Genomic DNA, 24,825 nt, shown 5'->3' with positions numbered 1-24,825 from the left:
GCTTATGCTACAATAAAGTTGGTTGGTCTTAAAAGTGCTACTGGACCCTTTACTATTTTGCAACTATAGACTAACACGGCTAACTCCTCTGGATCTATTTCTTACAGGGTGACACTGGAGAACCAGGACTGCCAGGAACAAAAGGGACCAGAGTGAGTATGCCGGGATCTGTTTTGAACTGTGTAGGAGGAAAGCTCAGTAGCTCTTGAACTTTCCCCTTAGATAAGAACATCGGAAGAGCCCTGCTGGAGCAGATCGGTGATCCATCTACTCCAGCATTCTGTTTTACATGGTGGTCAGCCAGTTATCCTGGAGGCACAACACACAGAGCATCTTATTCAAGTGTTGCTTAGCTGCTAAGAGATATCCAAAGATATTTGACGCAATGATTTGGAGATGACGGCGAAGCAGCCACTCCCACTTAAAATCTTAATGGGCTCAGCTGTGTCAGTGGATCTGTCAATCAGAAAGTTGTTCCAAATTATTTGCTAAAAGCCCAGTGCAGATATTTCAAGGGAAGGGGGCAGGATGTAAGTGGTAACTGGGCACTTGGAAGGACTTTGCTGATAGTAACACCGGCAATAATCCCAGAAAGGAAGGAGAGGTGATGTCAGGAGCTCTGAGATACTGGCTGTGCATCCTTGTTCAGAGCTGGAAGGCACCAAATATTTTCCCCTTATTTATGTTTTTAACCCGTCAATCAATTCTGCATATTTTGTGGAATTCAAAACCCTAATGGAAGTGTTTCCATAAATGTACTAAAAGCAATGTCTTCTCTTGTGTTATAAACCTTTTCCCCATTTGCACTTTGCATGCTTGATTTTGTGTTCATGTTCACAAAATTTAAAACAATGAAGGAAGAGAATGTACACAGTTACGGTCATTCCTTTCTAATCCATTCATTTCTAACAGCTTAAGGATTTTTTTTTTTAAAAAAATGCAGCCAGTTGTTGCCGATTTTGTCCTCTAAAATATTTTTTTAGAATTTTGAATGGCTGTTAGCTTGATTATTGATAACAATCCCTGCATCTTTAAGAACCATTCCAATTTTACCAGGCAATGTCATTTGCTTCCAGTAACATGCAGATACCATTCTTGCCGAGATCGGCGCATATAGCAGGACTTCTCTGGAATCAATAATTATGACTTTTCCTTTTTAATACTCTTCATCTTTTCCTTAATTTTAGGGGCCACCAGGTCCTGCAGGCTATCCAGGAAACCCTGGCCTTCCTGTACGTATGGCATTCATTCAAATCTGAAACACCATCCATGTTTTAGCAGGGATATCCACTAGCAACTCATGTGGTCTCTATTTTTCTTTTCCATCTTCTTTCCTAATTCAGGGAATCCCTGGAGGAGATGGCCCTCCAGGTCCTCCTGGTATCCCAGGATGCAATGGAACAAAGGTAAACATTTCAAACAAACATTTTGATAGTGCGACTGCTTCAGTTCTGTGACTGAACACAAAATTAAAGGCACTTCCTTTATTCCATTAGGGTGAAAGAGGTCCTTTGGGTCCCCCAGGTTTACCTGGACTACCTGGAAATCTAGTAAGTATTTTTTTTTTTAACATTGAAAGCAAAATTACATTAAAGCAAAATCAGTGCAAGTGTATGTTTTATTTTTAAAAAAACCAAGTTCAGCAAATCTTTCAACTGAGAATTTCATCTTTTACTGTGACTTCAAATGTATGCTCTGCAAAATCAGTGCATAATTTCTGCATTTTTTCAGACAACATATCGTTTCTTTTCTAGGGCCCTCCAGGAATTCCAGGAATAAAGGTAATTTTACAATTCACAATAAGCTTTATTTATTGCTTATAGCATATTAACGTGCAGATGACTTTTTAAAACATCGTAAATGAGAGGTATCCAACATTTTTCAGCCTATGAGCACCTTTGGTTGGGGCAACCACAAAATGGCTGCCACAGGAGAGGGAGCCCATCACAAAATGGCTGCCACAGGACAGGAAGCCCATCGCAAAATGGCTGCCACAGGAGAGGGAGCCCATCACAAAATGGCTGCCACAGGAGAGGGAGCCTATCGCAAAATGGCTACCACAGGAGGTGCAGCCACACACACAGAGGAAGCCTGAATGCTGGGGAGAAGAGGGGTATTTTTTAAAAATTAGGGAAGTGAAAGAGGTGTGTGAGAGACAATAAAACCAATACTGTAGTGGCAGCTGCCCCTGAAACATCATTCTTTTAATCTGTCCAGCCAACTGGATCTCCAGTGGCCGATCACAAGCCCTGCTGGGCAAGTGCCCCACCTGGCCCCACCCACTTTCTAAAAACACTTGGTGGGCAACAGGGAAGGTATTGGACAGGCACCATGGCACCCATGGGCACCGTGTTGGGGACCGTAACATTAGTAATCATTTCTCGGATCCTGACCATTCAAAGCTGTAATTGCTGTAGGTCATTCCTCTCACTGTGAACTATAGTACAGGATAACTCATGATGTGTATTTGGCAAGCTTTGATATAGGAAGTGAAGAAGATCTTAGAGCCAATTCACATGTTAGGCTGCAGAACCAAGTATACGGGGTTCTGCAGCAATAAAGCACCGAAGCGGAATGGCAGAAGTGCATACCTGCTTTGGTCCAAAATCCACCTGTCACCTTCATGTTCTGTAGGTTCACTGAGGCAAATGCTGCTGGGCCCTCAGTGGGCATAGATGAGTGCTGAAAGACTACAGTGGTTCAGGAGAGGGAAGCAGATACTCCCCCCCCCCCGCAACAGATAATCATGTACATAACCTTTTTTTGTTGAATTCATGTCTTTTAGGGAGACCCAGGAGAAATTCTTGGGCAAACACCAGGTGGTGTAATAAAAGGAGAAAAAGGATTTTCTGGCCAGCCTGGATTACCGGTAAGATTTATCCTAAACCTAGCAAAATTCCTTACTGTTATAATGGGTGAGGTTGAGCCAAGGCCCAAAAGACAGCAAGCGCTTAGATGAGGTCTGAAATGCATCGGTGCGATTTGCACAAAGAAGTGATGTGGAGAACACGATGGGATCCCTCTCATTGGCGACTCGCTTTGCTAGTACAAATGCAGTTTCGGAGGCCGCTGTTATGGCTCAGTCCTGCTCTGCATAAAGAGGCTGCCAGGCTCAGTCCCTGGCACCTCTAGTTAAAACGGATTTCAGGTAGAGAGGTGTTAGGAAAGGTCTTTCTCTGCCTGTGGCATTGCAGAGCCACTGCTGTTCAGAGGAGAGAACACTGAATCAGATCAACCAATGGTATGACTCTTTGTAAGGCAGTTTTGTATTGAGGGTGCCTCTAAGTGGCTGAGATCTGCTTCACATGGAGAAGGTCCACAGGTCAATTGCCAGCAGCAGTTTAAAAGGCCCAGGTGATGTGAAAGACCTCTCTGCCTGAGACCCCGGAGAGCCGCTGCCAGCCTGAGTAGACGATACGGACCCTTGAGGGACCAACAGGCAACTTTTTCTCCTTGAGACCCTGGAGAGCTGCTTCCAGTCAGAGTAGACAATGCTGACCTTAATCGATGAATGATCTAACTCAGTAGAAGAAGGCTTCATGTATACTTTTCATATGGGTTTGAAGGGTGTGTTCAGGAACACTAACAAGGTAGGAAGTAAGTCATGTGACTACCTCGGGATGACCCTAGATTCTTCCATCACTGAGGCCTGTTGAACCCCATTCATATTGTTTCCTGCTTCGTTCTGCCCTTAGTTCTGATTCATAAGTAAATGGGGGAGATAATGCATTGCCTAACACAACTTCATTTTAATGGGTTTTTTTGTAAATAGGGAATAAGTGGCCCCCCAGGACTTCCAGGCCCTGTTGGACCACCTGGACCTCAAGGAAGACCAGTAAGTGTCAACTTTTTCTTGTTTGCATCCAGCTAGCGGTCGTTCCTGATAGCGAGTACATATTTAGTTGTCTACATTGGCCAAAGGATTCTAGGAGTAGCAGGGCAAGGATAAAGAAAGGAGACAACACGGGAAGCGGGACAGGACAAAGCTGATCCATTTATGAATGGCATGGCAAAAAGTGAACAGGAAGCTGTTTATTTTCTCCTTCCTGATACACAAGAATTCACAATCCTGCTGATTAACTTCAGAAGGGTAACGAACCCAAACAAAATTTTATCTGACTTTCGGGTTTAAACCGACTAGATCAGAGCTGGCACTTTTTGTGGTAGTGGAGTGATGTCCATAGATGCACCCTACTTTATTTATTGATTGGTCAGTGGTTCAAGATGGTTTAGAAATCCAATTTTTTAAAAGTACAATAAAATCCTTAAAATCTCTGTTTCCAGGCATTCTGTCCAACTAAAACACTTAGCTCATATTCACACCGCCTAATGTCAGCCTGTGATGACCTGAGGAAGCAGTTTTGTCCTCAGGTTCGGATGAAGGGGGAAAGGGAAGTGGAATCCCCTAAAAAGCAAGAGGTGCATGGAGGTGCTGCTGCCACCAGCCGGCACGTTGCTGTTAATGAATCCGGGTGCTCCAGGCTTAAAAGCCTTCTCTTTCAGGACCTTGGACAGCAGAGTGCAGGGAGTTCCCAGAAGGAAAGAAAGGGAACAGAGAAGCCTGGGATGGAAGGTTAACCCCTTCCTTACTTTTCTGTGTATCTGGGCTGAGAATTCCCTGGGTGTATGCCGAGCTCAAAAGGGAAATATCTTGGCATTCATTCCAAGGAAGAGTAAAGAAGTTTATTTGGATACATCTCCCAAAAGAAGTTAAAGAGGGAGTTGAAACGAGTAAAGATTTGATCTGAGAGCCAAAGGTAACTCGGACCCAATCCACAAAAGTAAAAAAGAAATGAAAGTAAAAATACATCAGCTAGCTGGATACACTTCCTCCAGCGTAAAGTGTGGATCTCTTCACATTTCTGCAGCACAGAGCTTGGCTGTGTTTCAGCACAGCTCTTTGCACTACGAATGGTGTTGTTGTTGCTGCTGCTGCTGCAGTTGTTAATGATGCCTAGAATATGTGGGCTGAGCTGTTGTGTGCTGGCATGGGGATCCTTTGTCATGTAGGACCGGGCTTTGCACGCTGACTTTCTCTTGCAGCCCTACGATCCTGTAATACTGGCTACTGTGGTCAGCAGTAAATAGCCGAATATACCTGGGTTTAAATACATCCATCAGCAGCTTGACCTACAATCCATAAGACAGATACATGGAGAATATTTATTTATTTGCACTGGGCCTCAAGAATACTGTTGGTTGCCATAAGCTGAAAGTCAAGGGCAATCCCTGTTTTTTCTGTATATTTGTGCTCCACCATCGGGCCTTCAGAGTGGCTGCATTCCCCATAAAGGGCAGTCATTAAAGATTTGTGTCTGAACTATGAGTGATTCTGCACACGTTGGATAATGAACTTCCAATCCTCTTTATAGATCATTTGGAACAGATTTTTTTGTGTGCGGAACAAAAAATCCACCTCAATCGATAAAGTGCATTGAAACTGCATTATCCAACATGTGCAGAATTGGCCCCTGTCAAGTTTAATCCAGTAGGTGCAGTACTGGCCCAGAATCCAGCTTCATTTCTCAGTGCAAAAGCAGGGTTGCCAGGTTTCTATATCTTCTTGGTGAGGGGGGAAACCTGGAGCTTACCTCGTGCCTCCTGTGTGTCATAGTTCATGCACATGAAATGAAGTCACTTCCAGGAAGTGATGTCATTACAGTGGTCATGGGGTCAAAATTAGCCCCAGCGAAGCACACCCATGGCCAGCACAATGACATCACTCCACGTCAGGAGTATGCCCGGTGTACACTTTCCCAGGTTTCCTGACAGTGGTAGACAATCTCTGGAGGGCTTGCCACCTCCCGCCTATCCCCAGCGATTGGCAGGCAACAGTGGCAAACCCCTGGGAAATTACTCACCACCGGCAGGCCCCTGGGAACCCTAGTGCAGGGTACCTTGAATGCCTGCTGACTTCTCCGGTGTTTCCATAGAGATATAAGAATTACAGTCCCAAAAGTATGCTCATTTCCAGTCTTTCATCTCGTGGAAGATTATCTCTCCCTATGAAATCCATGTTCACATTTGTCATTTTCTGCAACACAATGTAACGAACATGCAAACTGCTGGCGCTTCCATTGGATGCAGTTTTATTGGCACTGGCTGGATGACAAGCTGCTGTCAAACTCCAATTTTGTTGTTGTGATTTTGCACACCTCTCTGTCCCCCACACCTTGCACAGAACTTGATGCAAAATATCTTGGTGTGAACAAGCTTCAATTCACTGCGACCTCCAAATGTGAATGCCTTCTGGAATTGGAGATTTTCTAATTCCAGTTTAGAAACCTCGTTTGAGTAGAGCAAAGAAAAGCGCCACCCAGTTTACCAGGGCACCTGCGTTTGGACCCCACAGTGAATTGGAGCTTGATCAGACTGAGATGTTTTGCATCAAGTGCCAGGCAAGAAGGGTGGGGGGTGAGGAGTGGGGCGCATGTGAGCACAGCTAAAAGTCACATTTTCGTACTCCTAAAGTTCAACTTCGGCTTGTAATGGCCCCAGAATACACCCCTAGGATTATGAGTGAGGATATTGAAAGTTTGGTATTTATTAGTGAATGTGCTTAGAATTTCACCTTAATGCTTTGTATGCATTCATAGTGTTGTAGTATCCACTGCGCTTTTCTGTCCAGAGTTTCCTTCCTCCGTTGAGGAGAACAGAGTGGCATGAATTAAGTCCAAGCAGCCTCCAATTTGGCTTGCCAGATCTGCAGCTACTTTGGTTATTGTTCCTGTGTGTATGAAAGCTCACATGACTGAAAAGAAAAATAGCCTGGCAGGCACCATGAATTGTGGCTGTGGTAAATGCCGGCCTGAAGCCTCTCTCTGACTTTGACAAGGTAGCAAATTTAATTACATCAATTAGGAATAAACAAGAAAGGTGTTGATTCAGTCTCTTTTCAGAGAGGTGTTTCTTTTCTGGGCTGGGACGTAAAAGTGCATTGAAACAATGAATTATACGGAGCTGGCTTTGAGCCAGGTTGGCTCTCCAGGGATACAACTGACTCAGCATTTCTCCCTCATGAAAGCTCGGAGGTTTCAGTCTGTGCAAGCTCCGTTCTGAGAAGATCCAATGAAAATCCGGCACAATCCAGGGCAGTCTAGAATGTTAAGACTGTGACTACAACTGAGAAATTTAGTGGGTTCAAATTCCCATGAAATTCACATGGAGTTCCTGGGCCAGTCACCCCTTCTCAGGATTCAGACAAAGAAGATGAAGAATAGACATCTCATTCTGCCTATGGAATAAAAATGGCAGCTTCATGTAGCCTCAAGTTGCCTTGGGTCCATGCAGGGAAGGGAAAGAGGCTTTGGCAAGGAACCCAGTTTCAGATATGGTAACTGAGTAGAGCCCTGACCTGGATAGCCCAGATAAGCCTGATCTTGTCAGATCTCAGGGGCTAAGCAGGGTTGGCCTTGGTTAATAATTGGATGGGAGAACTCCAAAAAAGACCAGGGTGGCAGAGGCAGGCAATGGCAAACCACCTCTGTTAGTCTCTTGCCATGAAAACTCCACCAGGGGTCGCCATAAGCCATAAGGACTTAAGGCCCTCTCCTCCAACAACTGAGAGCTAAACTACAAGAGATGAATTACATGAGGATGCCCACGTGAAGGGAATTGCAATGTTAGCTGGGAAGCTGAATTTTAAAAGATAGATCAGAAGGCTTTGTCAATTTCCCCTCTCTACAGAGCCAGCTAAGATCACTCCTCAGAGAGTTTGTTAATTTCCTCTTTGCCTCCAGGAGGCTGTGCCTAGAAGGCTCCCCTTCTAGGAGGTGAAGAGGAAGTGAACAAAAAACCCTCTGAGGAGAAGTAAACAAAAAACCCTCAGAGAAGCAGCAAATATCACTCCTCAGAGGGTTTGTTTACTTCCTCTTCACCTCCTAGAAGGGGAGGTGAAACTGACAGAGCCTTCTGGAGGCAAAGAGGAAATTAACAAACTCTCTGAGGAGTGATCTTTGCTGCTCTGTAGAGAGGGGAAATTGACAAAGCCTTCCGATCTGTCTTTTAAAACTCAGCTTCGCCTCTTGTAGTTTAGCTCTAAGTAGAGACTAGGCCATCGTATTTGAAACTGAACTCTCTACTTTAATATTAGCATTTCAAAGGGAGAAACGTGTGTGTGTTTTAAAAGACATGTATTTTCCCTGTTAAAATTCTAAGAGCAGAATGGGGGAGCTAGTTTCAAGCAGCAAAACCAAGTGGAAGTTGAAAGTCAAATCACCTCTACCTTCCATGCATGACTGCAAGGCAAATTGAGGCTGCATGGGCCTGCTGTATTTGCATTTTGTGCAGAAAAGAAGAACAATCTCTGTCTTTAATCCTTCAGCCCTGACCTTGCCGTCACAAGGTGGTTGTGAGGATAAAAGGGAAGTGAGGAAAGTGTTGTATGCCATCCTGAGCTGCAGAGGTAGGAGGGAATAAAAATGTAATAGAAACAAAGACCCCTCTTATTAACTTTGTTAAAGTAACCTGAAAAAAGTAAAACGTAGAATTAATAAAATGTCCTCTTTTGCAGGGTCCTCCAGGGCCACCTGGTTTGCAAGGTGAGAAGGTAAGGATGAACTCAGTCAATAATGCAAATGTTTGAAATTATTATTATTATTATTATTATTATTATAATATTTCAATTTATAAACTGCCCATCCTCAGGGGCTCTGGGTGGTGAACAAGTTAAAATCAATAAAAACAAGAAATGTTTTTTCCAAGATAACCATTTCCTTGGGGAAATCATGAGCCAGTGGGAGAACATCTGCTTTGGCAGACAGAAGGTCCAAGGTTCAATCTCTGGCATCTCCGATTAAAAGGATCAGGCAGGAAGTGATGCGAAGGACCTCCAGCTGAGACCTTGGAGAGCTGCTGTCTGTTAGAGCAGGTGGTATTCATCTTAATATAGCAATGGTCTAAGGCTGCTTTGTTCAGGAAGGACCACACCTCAGTGGTAGAGCCTCCCCGGATGTAGAAGATCTCGAATTCAATCCCTGATAGCTCTAGTTAAAAGGATAAGGTGGGAGATGATGCAGAAGACGTCCACCTGATACCAGGAAACAAGACTGGCCTCGAAACTAAGAGTGCAATCCTAAGCAGAGTTACTCCAGTCTAAGCCCATTGATTTCAATGGGCTTAGACTGGAGTAACTCTGCTTAGGATTGCAGTGTCTGGGTTTGATTCAGGGCAGGACAGCTTCATCTATTCTGAAGCACCAGGGTGCTAAAAAGTGAGACTAGGCTTTGTAAAATTTATTGAATATTTTTTGAATATTTATTGAACATTGTTCATGAAGTTTGTATCAATGTGTATTTAATCTGTGTATATTCATGAGTATATTTGAGTATGTGATATTATATTGGTTTTCCGGTGATATTTAACTGATTGAAAGGTGCCGGTGGCATATAACTGTAACAGAGTGGGTGCTTATTGATAATAATTACTGTTCACAGACTATTATGCACCTTGCACTTTGAGAGAAAAAGTGATATGATATATTGAGGTAGTGACTGTTATTCACGGGGACTTGTTGTCTATTTGTTCCTACCTGTGAAAATCTTATTTTTGGTTGTTTGTAAAATATCTTGGCCGATGTGCACCAGTTCCTGCCAGGCCTACAACATCTGAAACACTCTGGTCCTGTGTCTAGAGGCAGAAATGTACCTATGAAGTCCCTTAGGGCCAAGTTAGACAAGATGCTGGGTGAGACGTGATCTGGTCTTTTCAATGTGTTGAATAAGTAAATTGCAACCATGTGCAACTCCAGTTCAGGATAGGGCCAGGAGGGTGGGTGGCGAAGGGAATTGAATCTCCCCCACCCAGTTTGCTTTTAGATGTCTATTTTTCCCTTTTCCACGATGCATAATCGTAAAGCAAGAGGTTGGTTGGTTTCCTTAAGTGAAAACGTGCATGTGTGGAAATGCTTGAATCAGGGCCATGTATGACTATGAACCCAAAGGCTTTGCAACGTTGTAAAAGTGGTTGGCTACTTTGCCCTTGGGATAGCAATTGCTGACCAGTTCCTGTCCGTGTCTCGGTGTACAAAAGGCCAAGTTATGCATTGGGCTCAAAGATTCTGTGATATACTGAAGCCTGGCAAATTTGTTTTCTCCATGTGGACAGGGGAGTAGATGATGTACGCTATCCATATCCCTAATCATCACATGATTTTAATTTTTTTAAAAAATAAGGATTAGACTTTCTGCTTCCCTACATTTAAAAAATTTGTCCTGTCTGTTGAGAAGTGCTATACCTGAAAACAAGCGGCCTTTCTTTTATAAAATGCTTCCACTCTCTGTCTCCAGGGCCATATGGGATTAGGTTTCCACGGACCAAAAGGCGAGAAGGTAAGCTTGTTCTTTGGAAAACCATCCGCCTATGCTTGCAATGGCAACTGGGAGCCTGCAATCAGAGTGCTTGCAAAATTCACCCCTTTTCCATGGGCCTGGCCAGACCTACCACAGGTCACCTGACACCTCCTCAGCTCCAAAGAGCTACTGTAGCTGGTGAGATTCCTAACTGCAGGATGTTTGGGTGGCAACCATCTTTTTTAAAGGCGTAGGTGTCTTCGGAGAAGGTGGATTCCCCAGTGGCTATGTTTAGTTGAACTTTCCCTTTCGGAGATCTGCTTCTGATGCGGGGGCTGAAGATCAGCAGCAATTGATAATATCGCTCTCATTCCCTGCTTGGGAACTTCCCTGCAGCATCAGCTTGGCCCTGGCCAGAAGAACGCTGACTGAGTTCCCTTCCATATTGATCATGAGCCAGCTTTGTTTTAATTCAGCAAAGAAGCAAAGCTAATGTTTTTGAGTCCAAGGTTTATGTTAAATGCAAAAATCTGTGCGGCGATCCAGGCTGCTCACTTCTGTCCCAATAACAAACGGACAGTTTGCAGGAAATGGGTTCATACAGCACTGTCCCCTCATTAGGATTTAAGCTGACCACTCTGGGAGCTAAAATCAATGGATAAGTCCATTTCCCCAGGTCCATCTCATTGGGAAACATTCTCTCTTCTGAGTTTTTCCAGTCTTCTTCTGTTGGATTTTGAGAAGCTTCTTCCCATTTTCCAGAGAGAAAGTCCTGTGAGGATACACTTTCATAACCCCAAGAATGAGGGGTCCCAGGAGAAATGCAACTACGGGTTGCAGTGTTAAAAAGAACATGAAACTAATCAAAACCCCTACAAAGTTAGTTCTTGGTGTGCCAAAGAGCTAGCTAATTCGAAGGGGCTTCTATTTTTTGTTTTTCCTGTGTTCTGCATTATAGAAACAACACTGTGACAAAACAAATCAGTAACCTCTTAGAAGTTGGGGCTTTGTATATCAAAAAGCACTTTTTTTAGTATTAAACTGATTTCTAGGGCTTTTGTAGACATTAATGTGTTTTTCTAGTATCGCAGATTCTGACAAGTGTGGAACACCTGATACATTTTTTTTAAAAAAAATGCCCCCCATGTTAGCCACCTTCAGAGACCCTAGAGAAACACCCCAAATCCGCTTGTTGAATTACCCCTAATGTTTTGATACTGAAGAGCAGTCCATAGGTGAGGGATCCAAGACTTAATCATGTCCTTCTAGTTTATGTTATCTCCTATGCTACGGGGCAAGTAATAACAGAAGCAAGCATGTCTCAAAGTGAGTGCTATTACCTAGAACAAAAAGGCTTTCACTTTCTGTCAAAGTGATTGAGGTTGATGGTAACCACCATTCAAATGGTTAGTATATGAAATTGCATCTGCAACTCTAATCCAGTTGCATTTGTCCGGGGTCAGCAGCCCAGCCCCCGGACTTGCTGTCCGGGGTCAGCAGCAGGGGGCAGCCGGGAGACAGCAGTTCAACCGCTCTGTCTGGCAAACAGAGCCAGAACCTGCCTACTCCAGGGGGAAGGGGTGAAAGGCCAAAGCCTCAGAAGGCTGGGGGGAGCAGGGAGAGGCCAGCTAGTCCCACCCTCCAGGGGGAAAAGAGGGGGCTAAGCAGGCAAGAGGAAAAGGGCCAAGGCAGGGGGAATAGGGACCCAGCAACAGCCCAAACAGAGCCCTTACCAGCCAAGGAGGAGAAGCAGCCACTACAGCCCAGAGCCACACCCTGGCTAGAGGACAGCAGCCTGGCTCAGGAGGTGCTAGGAGCCAAGCCCCTCCAGGTGGAGCTGCCACAGGCATTCTGGGGGAGGAGATGGGTAGCCCCGCCCAGCAGCAATGAGCAGGCAGCCCAGAAGCTGGCCAGGGCAGCTCCTCGCAAGCAAGGCCAGGCATGCTCAGCAGCGCAGCAGCTGGTTGGGGCAGCTCCTCACGAGCAAGGCCAGGCAAGCTCAGCAGCGCAGCAGCTGGTTGGGGCAGTTCCTCATGAGCAAGGCCAGGCAAGCTCAGCAGTTCAAAGGCCCACTGGGGCAGCTCCTCGGGAGCAAGGCCAAGGAGACCTCAGCTGGGGATGGCTCGCATTCAACCTCACCCTGCCAGCAAGGCAAAGAAGCCTAGAAGGGATTAGTGGTAAGAGGGAAACACCTGAGGGAAGGCACAGCTGGGCCAAGTCAGGAGAGGGAACAAGCCTGGAAGGAGGGCGGGGTGGAGAAAGGAAACCCTATAAAGGGTGGCTGGGAAGAGCTCTGGGTTGGTGGGTGTGAGTAAGGAGTGATGGTGTGGAGTGGAAGCAGAGCAGTGTAAGAGTGGAGGCTTGGAGGAGAGTTCTGGGAGGAGGAGATGATGGAGGACGCAGAGGGTAAGCAGACCAGGTTGAGCAGGCCAGCGAGTGGATTGAGAGGGAATCAGGGTGATGTATACCACTCCTCCTTCCACAGAGCAGGGTCCTGCAGCATCCCTGGTGCCCCTCTGATGTCAGGGCTGGCCCAGCTGGGGCCCCGCCCAGTGGCGGCAGCAACAAGCCCTGACAGCATTTATCCAAGGTCCTCCTCCCATAGAGAGATCATGATTTGTCCATGACTACCTGATGATTTCATTGGCAGATGTGGGACTTGAATATACTACCATGTGTCTCTGCAGCACTGAATGTAGAAGGTTACAGTTTAGTCTCCCACACTGATAATTTAAACATCAAGTGTTTGGAAAAGATCTTTTCTCTACGACCATGATAATAGTTGCTGCCACCCAGAGTAGATAATAGTGGAATAGATGGATTAACTCAGTACAGGACAGCTTCTGACATGCAGGTATGTCCAGCCTATCTGTGAGTCAGTTATAGTCAGGGCTTTTTTTCAGCAGGAACACGGGGGAACAGAGTTCCGGAACCTCTTGAAAATGGTCACATGGCTGGTGGCTCCGCCCCCTGATCTCCAGACAGAGGGGAGCTTAGACTGGAGGGCAATCTCAACTACCCTCTGTCTGGAGATCAGGGGGCGGGGCCACCAGCCATGTGACCATTTTCTCCGAGGGCAACCCACTGAGTTCCACCACCTCTTTTCCCAGAAAAAAGCCCTGGTTATAGTATGTACTTGCCACTTTGAGGTGGGCAGCAGACCCAGCTATCTTCCAATGGAACACCATATTGTTTCATTTTTGTTCTGGCCAACTGTGCCTGATAAACACCATGTAGGTTCAAAACTAAACCTTGATAATTGAATAAAATATTTATCGCTTTGCTTGATCTGTGTCTTATACAGGCAAATTTCATAATCCGTTTCACACGAGTGTAGTTGTGAGATCTAGATCACAATGAAATCCATAAATTACGTAAGAGACCGAGAAATTAGAACCTAATTGGGTGTAGTAGTAAAATATTATGCTTTTTTTTTTTTGAAAAAACACACTATCTTCGGCTTCGACAGGAAGCCAGTGCAATCATAACATTTACTTCAGACCTGAGCTTTGAAAATCTGAACCTAGAGAAAAACAAAGAATCTCGCAAGCTTCCAACAATATTTGTTGTCGCTCTGAGAAATGCAGTTTCCTCAAAAGCAACCAGAAAACTCTGTTTTATCAGTCCTTATTAAAAAAAATTCCTTTGCCTCTATTCTAAAAGACGAAAATCTCTCAGCTCACAATCCTACACAATGACAGGACGGCCTTGGGGTGAATTGGTTGAGTTTGATCATCCAGGTCTCAATACTGGCTAGACCATAATAAACATCTGAAAAATCAATTTTGGAGTGAGTAGAAGCAGGGCTTTTTTTCAGCTGGAACATGGGGGAACAGAGTTCCAGAACCTCTTGAAAATGGTCACATGGCTGGTGGCCCCGCCCCCTGATCTCCAGACAGAGGGAAGCTTAGATTGGAGGGCAATCTAAACTCCCCTCTGTCTGGAGATCAGGGGGCGGGGCCACCAGCCATGTGACCATTTTCTCTGCAGGCAACCCACTGAGTTCCACCACCTCTTTCCCCAGAAAAAAAGCCCTGAGTAGAAGACTTTAATTTTGTTTCTGCTTATGTAGACTGCAACCCTGGCTGCTAATTTGTTTGTTTGTTTGTGGCATCTCTAGGGTGAACGGGGAGTTATGGGCCCACCAGGTCCCCAAGGAGGTACACCACACGAGGGAGAAAAAGGGACCATAGTCATACAAGGCAATAAAGTAAGATTATGGCTTTTATTGCTGTGTATATTATTGGCATTGTTTCCAAAATAATGACGGCGAGGATGAACGAGGCCATAAAACTAGAAATAAACAGTCTTAACGCCATCACTTGTTTTTCTTTTTTGGAAGTAAATGGTTCTTTCTGGGACATTTGTTGACTGGAGATGCCGTTGATCCACAATCCTCTCCATAGACATGGTATGGGATGAGGCATAGGTCATGCAGCCGTTGCACCAATATAGATAAAAGCACATGGCAATAATCAATACTATGCAATACTAGGTCATGTACTTGTATTCTAGATGAACTTTCAAACTTTGCATGAACCGTCTGTGTGTTTTTTTCCTAAGTGTTAGGTAATTCTAACAGGTGTGCTTTAATCTTTTGACAGTTACTTAAAATAGTGGACTCTATCGAGATTAATGTCCTGCCATCAGAGATTCAACCAATAGTGATCTCTTAACTCTGACCTTTCTCAGAGATTTATAGTTTTGTTTTGCAAGTTTGAGTATAACATCATTTTTTTACTAATTGGAAGGTTATACAATAGAAATTATGAATATTCGATGAAGCATCAGACCAATTATCGTTTGTTTGTGCTATCATGTGAATAGATCTTAGATATTTGCATATGATAACTTATAAAAATGCAAATTCAGATAGAATGGCAGAGCTCTGATGGAAGAAATCTCTTGAGAGAATTTAGGTGAGAATTTATCTTTACCTATGCATTTCATAGAAACATTGATCATGTTAAACTTAGAATTAATTAGGAAATGTTAGCAAACTTATTTCTCATTGCCTTTCTGTGTTCTGTTTTTATAGGATTTATATTAATAACCGTTTATATTTTAATTACTTGCTTCATTAAAAAACTAGGGTGTATTTTCAATAAACTCTAGATAGGTGTCTGTGTGCTTGATAAGGGGCTGCAAAGCAATACTGAACCCTATATAAAATAAACATACTAATAAACAGGTGGTTCAAAGAATTTAGCTGTTTGACAGGTCTGAAAACTAATTGCTGAAAGCTTTCCAAGAGAAAGATACAGCTTTCTTTTGGCTAAGTGGAAGCTTAGTTCAGACACGGGAAAAAGCTCGTTACACTGCCATTACCACACAGTAACTGAGGAGGGGGTAAGCAAGTTCATGCCATCCATCTTTACCCATTTTGCCTGTATAAAATGTCATGCATGTGTAGAATGTTTTGGCATTTGCACAGCCGCAATATATTGACACATACACAGTAAGAAGCAGACCCTCTGGCTTCTAGGTAGCCCTGTCTCCTCTAGCTATATACCCTCCACTCATAAAGTGGGGGCAGTTGTGCGTTTTTCATTTTAACATTAAAAAAAAAACATGAATGAGGGCAGCTGAATTCTTCTTGCCTTTCTTCCCACCGTATCCACTGCCCCTGTGATTTCCTTCCAGCCCAGCACTGGATTAAGGAAGTAATGAGTTGGGGAGGTGAGATGGGTAAGGATTTGGCATGTTCCTGTTAAGTATCTGGGTAGGCCCTGAGTTCTGAGACACATCCTGAAAATGGTGCAGTGAAGATGTGAAAGGAAGAGAGTTGGTACTGGACTATTTATGGGCAGAGAGGTTGGGACATGAAAGCAGAGAAGGAAAGGGGTATATGCTAAGTGCAAGGGAGATGAATCAAAACATGGCAGGCAATAGACAAGCCATGTAGGAAATGGAACTGCAAGGGTGGGAGGGAACTGAGAATTATTGACTGTGTATGGGTAAGTAGGCATTGCTTAGGGAACTGTACACAGCCAACAACTTCCAGAATTCTGGATACTTCTCTCTCCCATTTTTTTAAAAAAATTCTTCATTGATGTATGACTCAGAAAGCAAAGGAACATCTACTATTCTCAGCTTTATCCTTTCTTGCAGTTTCACTGAAAATCAATAGCCATAGAAAATCTTCCCCCAGGCACTTAGCAGCTGGCCCAAGTATATGGCCCGACTACAGTACACTGTGATATGCAGGTGTAGGCTGGAGGGAGGACAGAGAGGGCAGTGAAGTCCCACAACACTGCTCTCCTGCTGTGTTTTCACCTGCTGTATTTTCTGATTCTAACAGGGGGATCCTGGTGAAAAGGGAGATCCCGGATATCCAGTAAGTAACATTAAGCCTCTTGTTTGCTCATCTTACGATATGAAGGCATCTTGAGGGATTGATTGGGGGGGGGGTGTTTTAGAAAAAAATTAGCAATGAAACATGTTTAATGTCAATATTGATATATTTTTTAAAAGGGATCACCAAGCATAAGCGTCAAAGGGGACAAAGGTGAACCCGGGAAACCAGGTCCACGGGTACGTATGCGTGATATTTATTCATCCATTTGTTTTTGCAGTAAGGTTTAAATATGTGTACTACAGGTAATACAGGTAATTTTTCTGTTTATGGAAATAATGCATCACCATTGTAAAAAAAACCCACCCTTTTTGAGAGCATGAGGGCCTTTGCCTAGTACCTTCCTTCTAGGTACAGAATTAGACTTGAGTATCACTGAAAGGACTGGAAAAAAATCATTCCCAAGTCAGCTTTTCTTTACTCAAAGGATCACGTAATTCTTAACATGAATTGGTCAAGTCAAGTGGAGGTGAAGCATCTTTTTAAATTAGGGCTGTGATTTATACTAGACGGATGGAACTCTAGGCACAAGCCAGCAGCGGCATCTGTCAGCAACATCAAGAAGCTGCAACCCAGTTGTTGTCACAGCCAAAGCATTTATTTGTAGAAGCAACTGTTCTTAGGATCAAGTTGTCAAATCACATTCTTTATTCCTAGTTTTATGAAGTGACTCAGAGATTGTGAGATTCTGTAGAAAAGTCCAGATATGCCCTAGTTGGACATAGAGACAGAGATAGTGATATAGAGATGATAGACAGACACAGGGATAGATATGTACAGGGCTTTTTTTCAGAGGGAATGCGGGGGAATGGAGTTCCGGAACCTCTTGAAAATGGTCACATGGCTGGTGACCCCGCCTCCTGATCTTCAGAGGGGAGTTGAGATTGCCCTCCGCACCACTGAGCGGTGCGGAGGGCAATCTCAACTCCCCTCTGTCTGAAGATCAGGGGGCGGGGCCACCAGCCATGTGACCATTTTCTCTGAGGGCAACCCCCTGAGTTCCGCCACCTCTTTTCCCAGAAAAAAAGCCCTGGATATGTATGTGTGTGCACATGCGCGAGTTTGTTCTTAGGGTAGATCCTCATGATTTCCAAATGAAGAATAATCATTCATGGCTGAAACTCAGAGCCAAGCTACAAGTGACGAATTACACTTGCCTGGCAAGGGAACAGACTCATGTGTATTCCTTCCTGTTCACTTGCCATTCACTCGCGCTCCACTTGTGGAGAGTGGAGAGTAAGTGAATGGCAAGTGAACAGGGAGGAATACACGTGAGTCTGTTCCCTTGCCAGGCAAGTGTAATTCGTCACTTGTAGCTTGGCTCTTAAATTGTTTGGGGGAAATTTTAAACAGACGAATGAAAGAACATAGATGGGTAGAAATGTTACAATTTAGAACCAGAAAAAAATGGACAGCTTCCTTGGAAGTGACATTTGGCATTTTTGAAAAAAAAATACTTATGTTTATGCCCTGCCTTTCTTCCCGGTGGGGACCCAAAGAACCTTACATGATTCCCTCCTCCATTTCCCCCCCTCACAGCAACCCTGTGAGGTAGGCTAGGCTGAGAGTGTGTGACTGGCCCAAGGTCACCCAGCAAGCTTCCATAGCAGAGCAGGGAATTAAACCTGAGCTGCCTAGATTCTAGTCTGTCACTCTAGCCACTACACCATACTGCCTATCGGCTTAAAAAAGTAGGGAGAACTCTTACAACTAACAGGATCCGCAGCTCTCTGAAAGCAGCAGTGCTGGCGGATTGTTCCACCAATCAGATGCTTCCTGGGAGGAGGTGCCCAGATTGGGTTTTCCCTCCCCAGTGCTCAAGGGATGGGAGGTATAAGCATAGCAGGACATGTGAGGACTATTGCAGGACAGACCCACCCGGATGGTACTGCAGCATTCCAGCTGCCTCTCACCATCCATTGGAAGGAAAAAAATCTTGGCCTGGTGCATAATTTTGTGACTTTAACATTTGGTCTCACAGATTCTCTTTTGACCAAGTAAAATGAAACTTCTTATGTTACAGGGAAGACCTGGAAAAGATGGAGAGGATGGAGAAAAGGGAAACACTGTATGTATTTTGTTTTATCTTCTCTATTGTCCGTGTTTTATATCCTTCTTAGAGATTACTCTTTGGTAATGCCTGATTTTGGAGGACTAACAAGCTAGAACAAACACCTTCAAAATAGGGGTTTGTTCTAGTTCCCGTTAACATTCCTTAGTATTTTTAGCTCGCCAGCATGTTTCAGGTATTGCTAATTTTGTAAAACTGTTCCATTTACTTAGTTCAGCCACTCCAGTCTAAAGCTGTTCAGATCCGTTTCCCATGTAGATGTCATGTACTGTGCCCCCCCCCCCCAACCCGGGGTTTGTGGTCTTAGGCAGGCCACATAATTAGGATGCTTATTGAGCGTCAGGTGGGTGAGTTTTGATCATAAATCCTGAAGGCTTCAGTTAATGCCAGAAACTTTTGATGTAACTCCTATAAAATGAGTAACATGATAAAATACAGGAAAAGTTACGTTGGAATACTTACCTTTCGACAGATGACAAAGAGAGCTGTGGTTCTCGAAAGCTTATGCTACAATAAAGTTGGTTGGTCTTAAAGATGCTACAGGACTCTTTACTATTTTGCAACTACAGACTAACATGGCTAACTCCTCTGGATCTATCCTATGCAGAGTTACTCCAGTTGAAGCCCGTTGACTTTGTTGGAAGAAATCTCATTGAGATGGAGAAAGGAGAATGGAGGGATAGAATATAAACAAAATAAACAACCCACCGTAAAAACAGGCTAATTAAAAACAAGGTTTAGCCAAAGTGTTTTATACAATATCTCCTACACAAGCATACTATCGTAACAACAAAGACACATTGACAAATGATTACAAATTAAATATAAAGTGATCTATATCCAATATTTACAATAGCCACATACAAAAAAATAAAGTCCATATTGATTTTAGGCAAATAACTTGCAAATTCCGTAAATTGCCTTCAATCTTGAACTTCTGTAGTTAGAACTTCTAACCTCGTTCAAAACTTGTATTGTTTAGAATTGCCTCGTTCAAAACTTGTATTGTTTAGAATTTTTGTTTTGTTTTCAGTTAGCGGGTATCCCCAGGTTATACCTCCATTTCAAATTTAAGCCTTTACCAAACTATGATTCCATTCTGGACAAATAGCTTATTCAAAGGCACAACTATATCAACTGAAATTCCTATACACTCCTAAACCGTATTAGCCATTAATACCATTTTCCATAGGATGAGGTCTTTCAATCTTTCTTTCTGGCAACAATATGTTGGTCTTTTTCTTCTCGAGATAGCATATAAGGTAGTATGTTTGTGGATGATGTTTTCTCTTGCTTCTTGGAATTTGATTACTCTGAGGAGTTTAGACTCATAATCTGAATTAATTGGCACATTTTTTTTAATGTAGATCTTCCACATCACAATGCATTTTGTCCTTAGTTCATCATTTGGGAAATAAGTAGTGAGAAATTCCAAATCAGGCCACCATTTGGTTAGATTGTTTTTCTTTTATCTGGAATGGCTTCGATCCGCTGGAGATTTCTGCTAAAAGAAGGGATTTCTGCCCAGAGAGCAACTCTTCCCTGCTTCTCTCTTCTCGCTGCAGCCTAAAGTACCCGAGAAATTCTGCTCCAGGAGGACAGTTTGGGGTGGGAAGACGATTGGCAAAAAATCTCCCCCTTTGTGGAAATCTCCCATGGGATCCAAGCTAATATATGGATCAAGTTTGGAAGAACTTCTTATCCAGAATTATCACTTCTGTTTTTCTCTTTCTCTCTCTTCTCCTCTACCTTCCCATCTTTGGGAACTCTCTTTTTTGACTTCCTGCCAGAACTGAACAGTCTTTATGGACTTCTGGTTATTGACCACTTATTTTGATCCGATTGCTATTTTTGTGTTTAGGAGAGATTTTCTTCTGGTTCAGTTTTGGTTCATGGAGTATGCTTCCAACCCAACCTTTGAGTTGGAGTTCAGGTTTAGTCTGATTTCCCAAATAAAATGTATTCATACTCTGTGTGAGAACATTTGTTACTACAAAAGCAACATTTGTCTCTGTTGCATTAACAGGGAATTTTGTTGCAATTTTTTTCTGCTCTCTTTCTAGGGATTTAGTGGCCAACCAGGATTTCCGGGATTACCTGGTGCTGACGGCCTTAAAGTAAGTACATATATTTTGAAGACATACCTTTAAAAACCTGTTGTATCTTTGTAGGTGTTTAACTTGCAGAATGGAGCAATATTGCCATTAAAGCTTGACTATACAAACTGCAGGTACAGAAATCTTACCTTTGTTGTTTATCTCACAGCTGGGCTTTGTTGTAGAAATATGGCTGAGCTGTGGAATTTGCTGGGGTACATAAACATAACATAACTGTTGTGGGCTAGGACAGCCCAAGCAGAGTTGTCCAAGTTCGGTCTGAGGTCAGAGCACAAGTCCAAAGCCAAGGGTGAGTACAAAGTCCAAAGTCCAAAATCCAAAAGTCAAGTCAGGAGGTCCATAGGTCAGTTACCAGTCAGAGCCAGGGCGATCCAGAAGCAAGGTCAAGGAACGGTCCAGGGGTCACACAGCAAGGCAAGATTCAGCAGTGTGGTCCCAGTCAGAGCAGGATTCTGACACGTTGCTTCCACGGCTTCTGGTCTTCTGTGGCTGGTTTTATAGACAGGCTGGGCTTGCAGCCAGCTGCTTGGGAGCTATCCTGTGCTCACTCCTCATCGCTCTCAACAAGCAGCTGGCATCTGGCCAGGAGGCGTGTACTTTGCCGCCTCTCCTGCAGCTCCACCCGCTGCTTTTGTCTGCGGCGCTCTCTGGGTGAGAGGCTGGAGGTCTGGGCATCCTTGGCTGTGCTTCACCAGTGGTGTTGGAGCTGGAGGGCATGGGTGCCTCTGACTCAGCTGCTGACTAAGGACTTTGGGCAACTGGAGGCTGGGCTTTACTGGTGGTGTTGGAGCTGGCTCAGCTGCTGGCTGTGGACTCTTGATTAGCCAGCAGCTGTTCTTCCTGATCACCGGCTTCTGCTGAGTCAGGGCTGGCTACACGAGGCTCCTCTCCTTCTGAGGACTCCTCACTTCCAGTGTGCCCAAACTGGCCCATGACAATAACGAACATAAAGAACGAACATAAACATAAATTTTCTGGGGTATATAAACATAACAAACATAAACAACAAACTAGTATAACATTCAAACAGGAACATTTAAGAACGTCATGAAAAGGCCTCACATTTACTTTTGAGTTCCACTCTCAAGCAGAATTTCTATATAATGATAATGTATCAGTGGTACATGTCTCCAGACAAAATGACAAAAATGGTTAAAGGTATCTCAAATAAATGTTGGGAATGTGAACAGCATGAAGGAACATTTTATCATCTTTGGTGGGCTTGCAACAAAGCGAACATTTTTTGGTTACAAATACATATGTTGAAAGGTTCATGCAGGAGTTCGCACCAAACCTTTCTGCCTTGATTCCCCTCACCACCACTGATCTTCCTCCTAAGAAGAATTCTCAGAATGGTTTTCCCTTCGTATGTCTGAAGAAGTGGGCTGTGACTCATGAAAGCTCATATTGAAATCAACGTTGCTAGTCCTTAAGGTGTCACTGGACTTCTGTTTTATTTTGGATTGTGTAAGAACAGTTTCCTTTGATCTGTTTAAAAATGTACTCTGTTTCCTTTTTCAGGGAGATAAGGGTGTAACTGGTCTCCCAGGCCCTCCAGGAATTGTGAGTGTAAAACCTTATATTTCAAGGAATATATGCTTGAAGTATAACCACAGTATGCTATTTCCTTGGTCACTATATAAACCAGGTTCCCCCCAACCTCCTAACTTCGGGCAGTGATAATAGCCACACCAACAGTCAGGCAGGAGGGAAGTACCTGTTTCTTTTTATTTGTGAGACTTTTCAGTCTCTAGGTTTGTTCTGAAGTGTACCCATGTCACGCTATAAACTCCACACACAGGCTGAAATAAAACTTACGTTTATTGACTTGAAAGTTGCAAGGCGTAAAGCACTCAAACACAGGCAACAGACATAAAACAAGAAACCTCACTGTTCCTACATAAAAACCCGCCTTTCTAAAACTTACGGAGCTAGCTATCTAGCATCTCTGGTTGGCATCTTCAATTGCTCTTCACCCGTTCACAGAATGTAAGCCCTCTCTCACGCCATGCGACATGAGGCATGCTAAAGGAAATGAATAGCATCGAGCTTCCAGCTTCTCTCACATGTTGAATAGAATAGAATAGCTTAACATCATGCCGAAACTCAAGAGCCAATCAGGGCAAAGCTGTTAATTGACGTTTCTGCTTCATAGGATGTGTAGATTGTGAAACAGTCTCTCAAGGTCAAATCTCCAGGAAACAGAGACTGCTCTGAAGGTGTTACCAATTAACTTGGGCAGCACATTTTTTCAATAGGCTGGAATCTCAACAATACTTAGAGTTCTGAACCAGAGTTCAGCCATTCTACTAAAACCTGGACTCTAAAGTGGCAAGTTCTTTGCAGTAACATTTTTAGAAAGGCCCTATCTACCTGTTTTGATCCAGTTGAGACGGTTTCTTTTTAAAATATGATTTAAGAGTTATTTTCTTTCTTTTTTTTTAATTCAGTTTAGTTAACCAAATAATTAACAACGTAACAGTGTAACAACACAATGCAGGGTTATTTTCTGTAGGTCTACTTATAGGTCTGTAAATCTGAAATTTATAAAGGGCGTAAGTTTTTCCAACTGATTCCCCTTGAAACATTTGATTTGTTAATGTATAGCACAACAGCCAACTTTTTTGTCATTAGAAAGCAATAATAGTTAAACAATGACCACTTCATTATATGAAAGAACTTGCCGGGCGTGCTTCTTAAGTTTGGGGCTATCAGTCAGTGCGTTTGTGGCTTTATGTGGTGCAAACATATTTTTTCCCATGCAGGAGTGACTAATAAAGGTTGCTAGACTCAGAATATGTAGCCCTCAGAACATTTGACTGAAGTTATTCTCAAATTAATGGTTTAATAACTGTGTCTGAAGATTTCACAAATTATGCATTTTCACAGATTAGGGAAGTTAAGGCAGTCTTTTATTCTTATCTGCTGGGCTTCTCTCTCTCCTCAATAAATTTTTGTTTGAAGAAATTGCAGACTCACTGGCTGAAGAGTAGGATTCTCAATGGCCCAAGAAGTTGCTTGGGAGAGACAAGACATTGTCCCATCTCACACATCTGCACGAGGGCTGTTTTCATCTAATCTCATACAGATAACTGAGATTACTTCCAGATGTGATGAGAAAAATCCCTCGTCAGCCTCGAATCACCAGGGTTGCCAGCCTCTAGGTGGGGCCTGGAGATCTCCTGGAATTACGACTGATCTCCAGATAACAGAGATCAGTTCCCCTGGAGAAAATGGATGGCTTATACAGTCGAATCTATGGCATTACACCTCACTGAAGTCCCTTCCCAGGCTCCACCCCTCAAATCTCCAGGAATTTACTAACCTGGAGCAGATGACCAAAATTTCATATATGATACACCATCCCATGGCAGATTGTAACTGCAATCTGCATACCCTTGATTGAATTCCAAGGGAACGAAGCAAACAAAGTCTACGTAGGAAAATGTTCATTACTGTTACCAGTTTGAGGGGTTTGAATTTCCTTCTTTCTTGCCCGTTTCCCTTTTGTTCAGGTTATCGGTACAGGAGATGTGGAACTGTTTGGGGAAAAGGGAGATCCGGGCCCTCCAGGACCCCCAGGTCAAAAAGGGGAGCCAGGTTTCAAAGGTACCCGTTCCTTTCTTTTAGTTTCCTGCCTCTTGGAATTACAAAGTAATGCTATGCTTTAATGGGCATTGCTGGTGAGATTGTAAACAATAGTTGTTCTCTTGGGGTTTTTTTTTTTTGGTAATTCTGTTTTGCCATGCTGAAAGGGAGCTGGTTGTAGAAAAAAACTGTGACTTCCCATTCTGGCTGACCATCTCAAGGGCTTTCTAGAACACAACCTGCCTGCACACTGAGTGCCAAGGCCAATTCAAAGATGGACTTCTAACATTCCTTTGTTTGTGTTTTGCAGGTTTTCCTGGGGTTCCTGGTCCTCCAGGTGAGACTAGTGATGCGTTTGCTTGAGGAGGAATCTTACCTCTCTGCTTAAATTCAAGAACGTCTTCG

The 24,825-nt window shown here is 43.6% G+C and overlaps 1 protein-coding gene across 1 annotated transcript in view; it reads left to right on the top strand.

Moving 5' to 3' along the window:
- COL4A1 (collagen type IV alpha 1 chain) overlaps positions 1–24,825 on the top strand; it is a 185,302-nt gene that overhangs the window by 84,427 nt on the left and 76,050 nt on the right. The window contains exons 4-20 of the mRNA XM_054970138.1: positions 108–152; positions 1,188–1,232; positions 1,344–1,406; positions 1,497–1,550; positions 1,755–1,781; positions 2,786–2,869; positions 3,773–3,835; positions 8,513–8,548; positions 10,287–10,328; positions 14,410–14,499; positions 16,591–16,626; positions 16,764–16,823; positions 18,668–18,712; positions 20,779–20,832; positions 22,354–22,395; positions 24,348–24,441; positions 24,731–24,757. Coding sequence (XP_054826113.1) covers positions 108–152; positions 1,188–1,232; positions 1,344–1,406; positions 1,497–1,550; positions 1,755–1,781; positions 2,786–2,869; positions 3,773–3,835; positions 8,513–8,548; positions 10,287–10,328; positions 14,410–14,499; positions 16,591–16,626; positions 16,764–16,823; positions 18,668–18,712; positions 20,779–20,832; positions 22,354–22,395; positions 24,348–24,441; positions 24,731–24,757 — 907 coding nt within the window. The remainder of the gene's footprint in view (positions 1–107; positions 153–1,187; positions 1,233–1,343; positions 1,407–1,496; positions 1,551–1,754; positions 1,782–2,785; positions 2,870–3,772; positions 3,836–8,512; positions 8,549–10,286; positions 10,329–14,409; positions 14,500–16,590; positions 16,627–16,763; positions 16,824–18,667; positions 18,713–20,778; positions 20,833–22,353; positions 22,396–24,347; positions 24,442–24,730; positions 24,758–24,825) is intronic.

This window comes from Eublepharis macularius, chromosome 1, assembly GCF_028583425.1.
Source record: "Eublepharis macularius isolate TG4126 chromosome 1, MPM_Emac_v1.0, whole genome shotgun sequence".
Classification (NCBI taxonomy): Eukaryota; Metazoa; Chordata; class Lepidosauria; order Squamata; family Eublepharidae; genus Eublepharis; species Eublepharis macularius.
The sequence above is the reverse complement of the archived record's forward strand: the minus strand, read 5'-3'. Positions and strand labels throughout refer to the sequence as shown.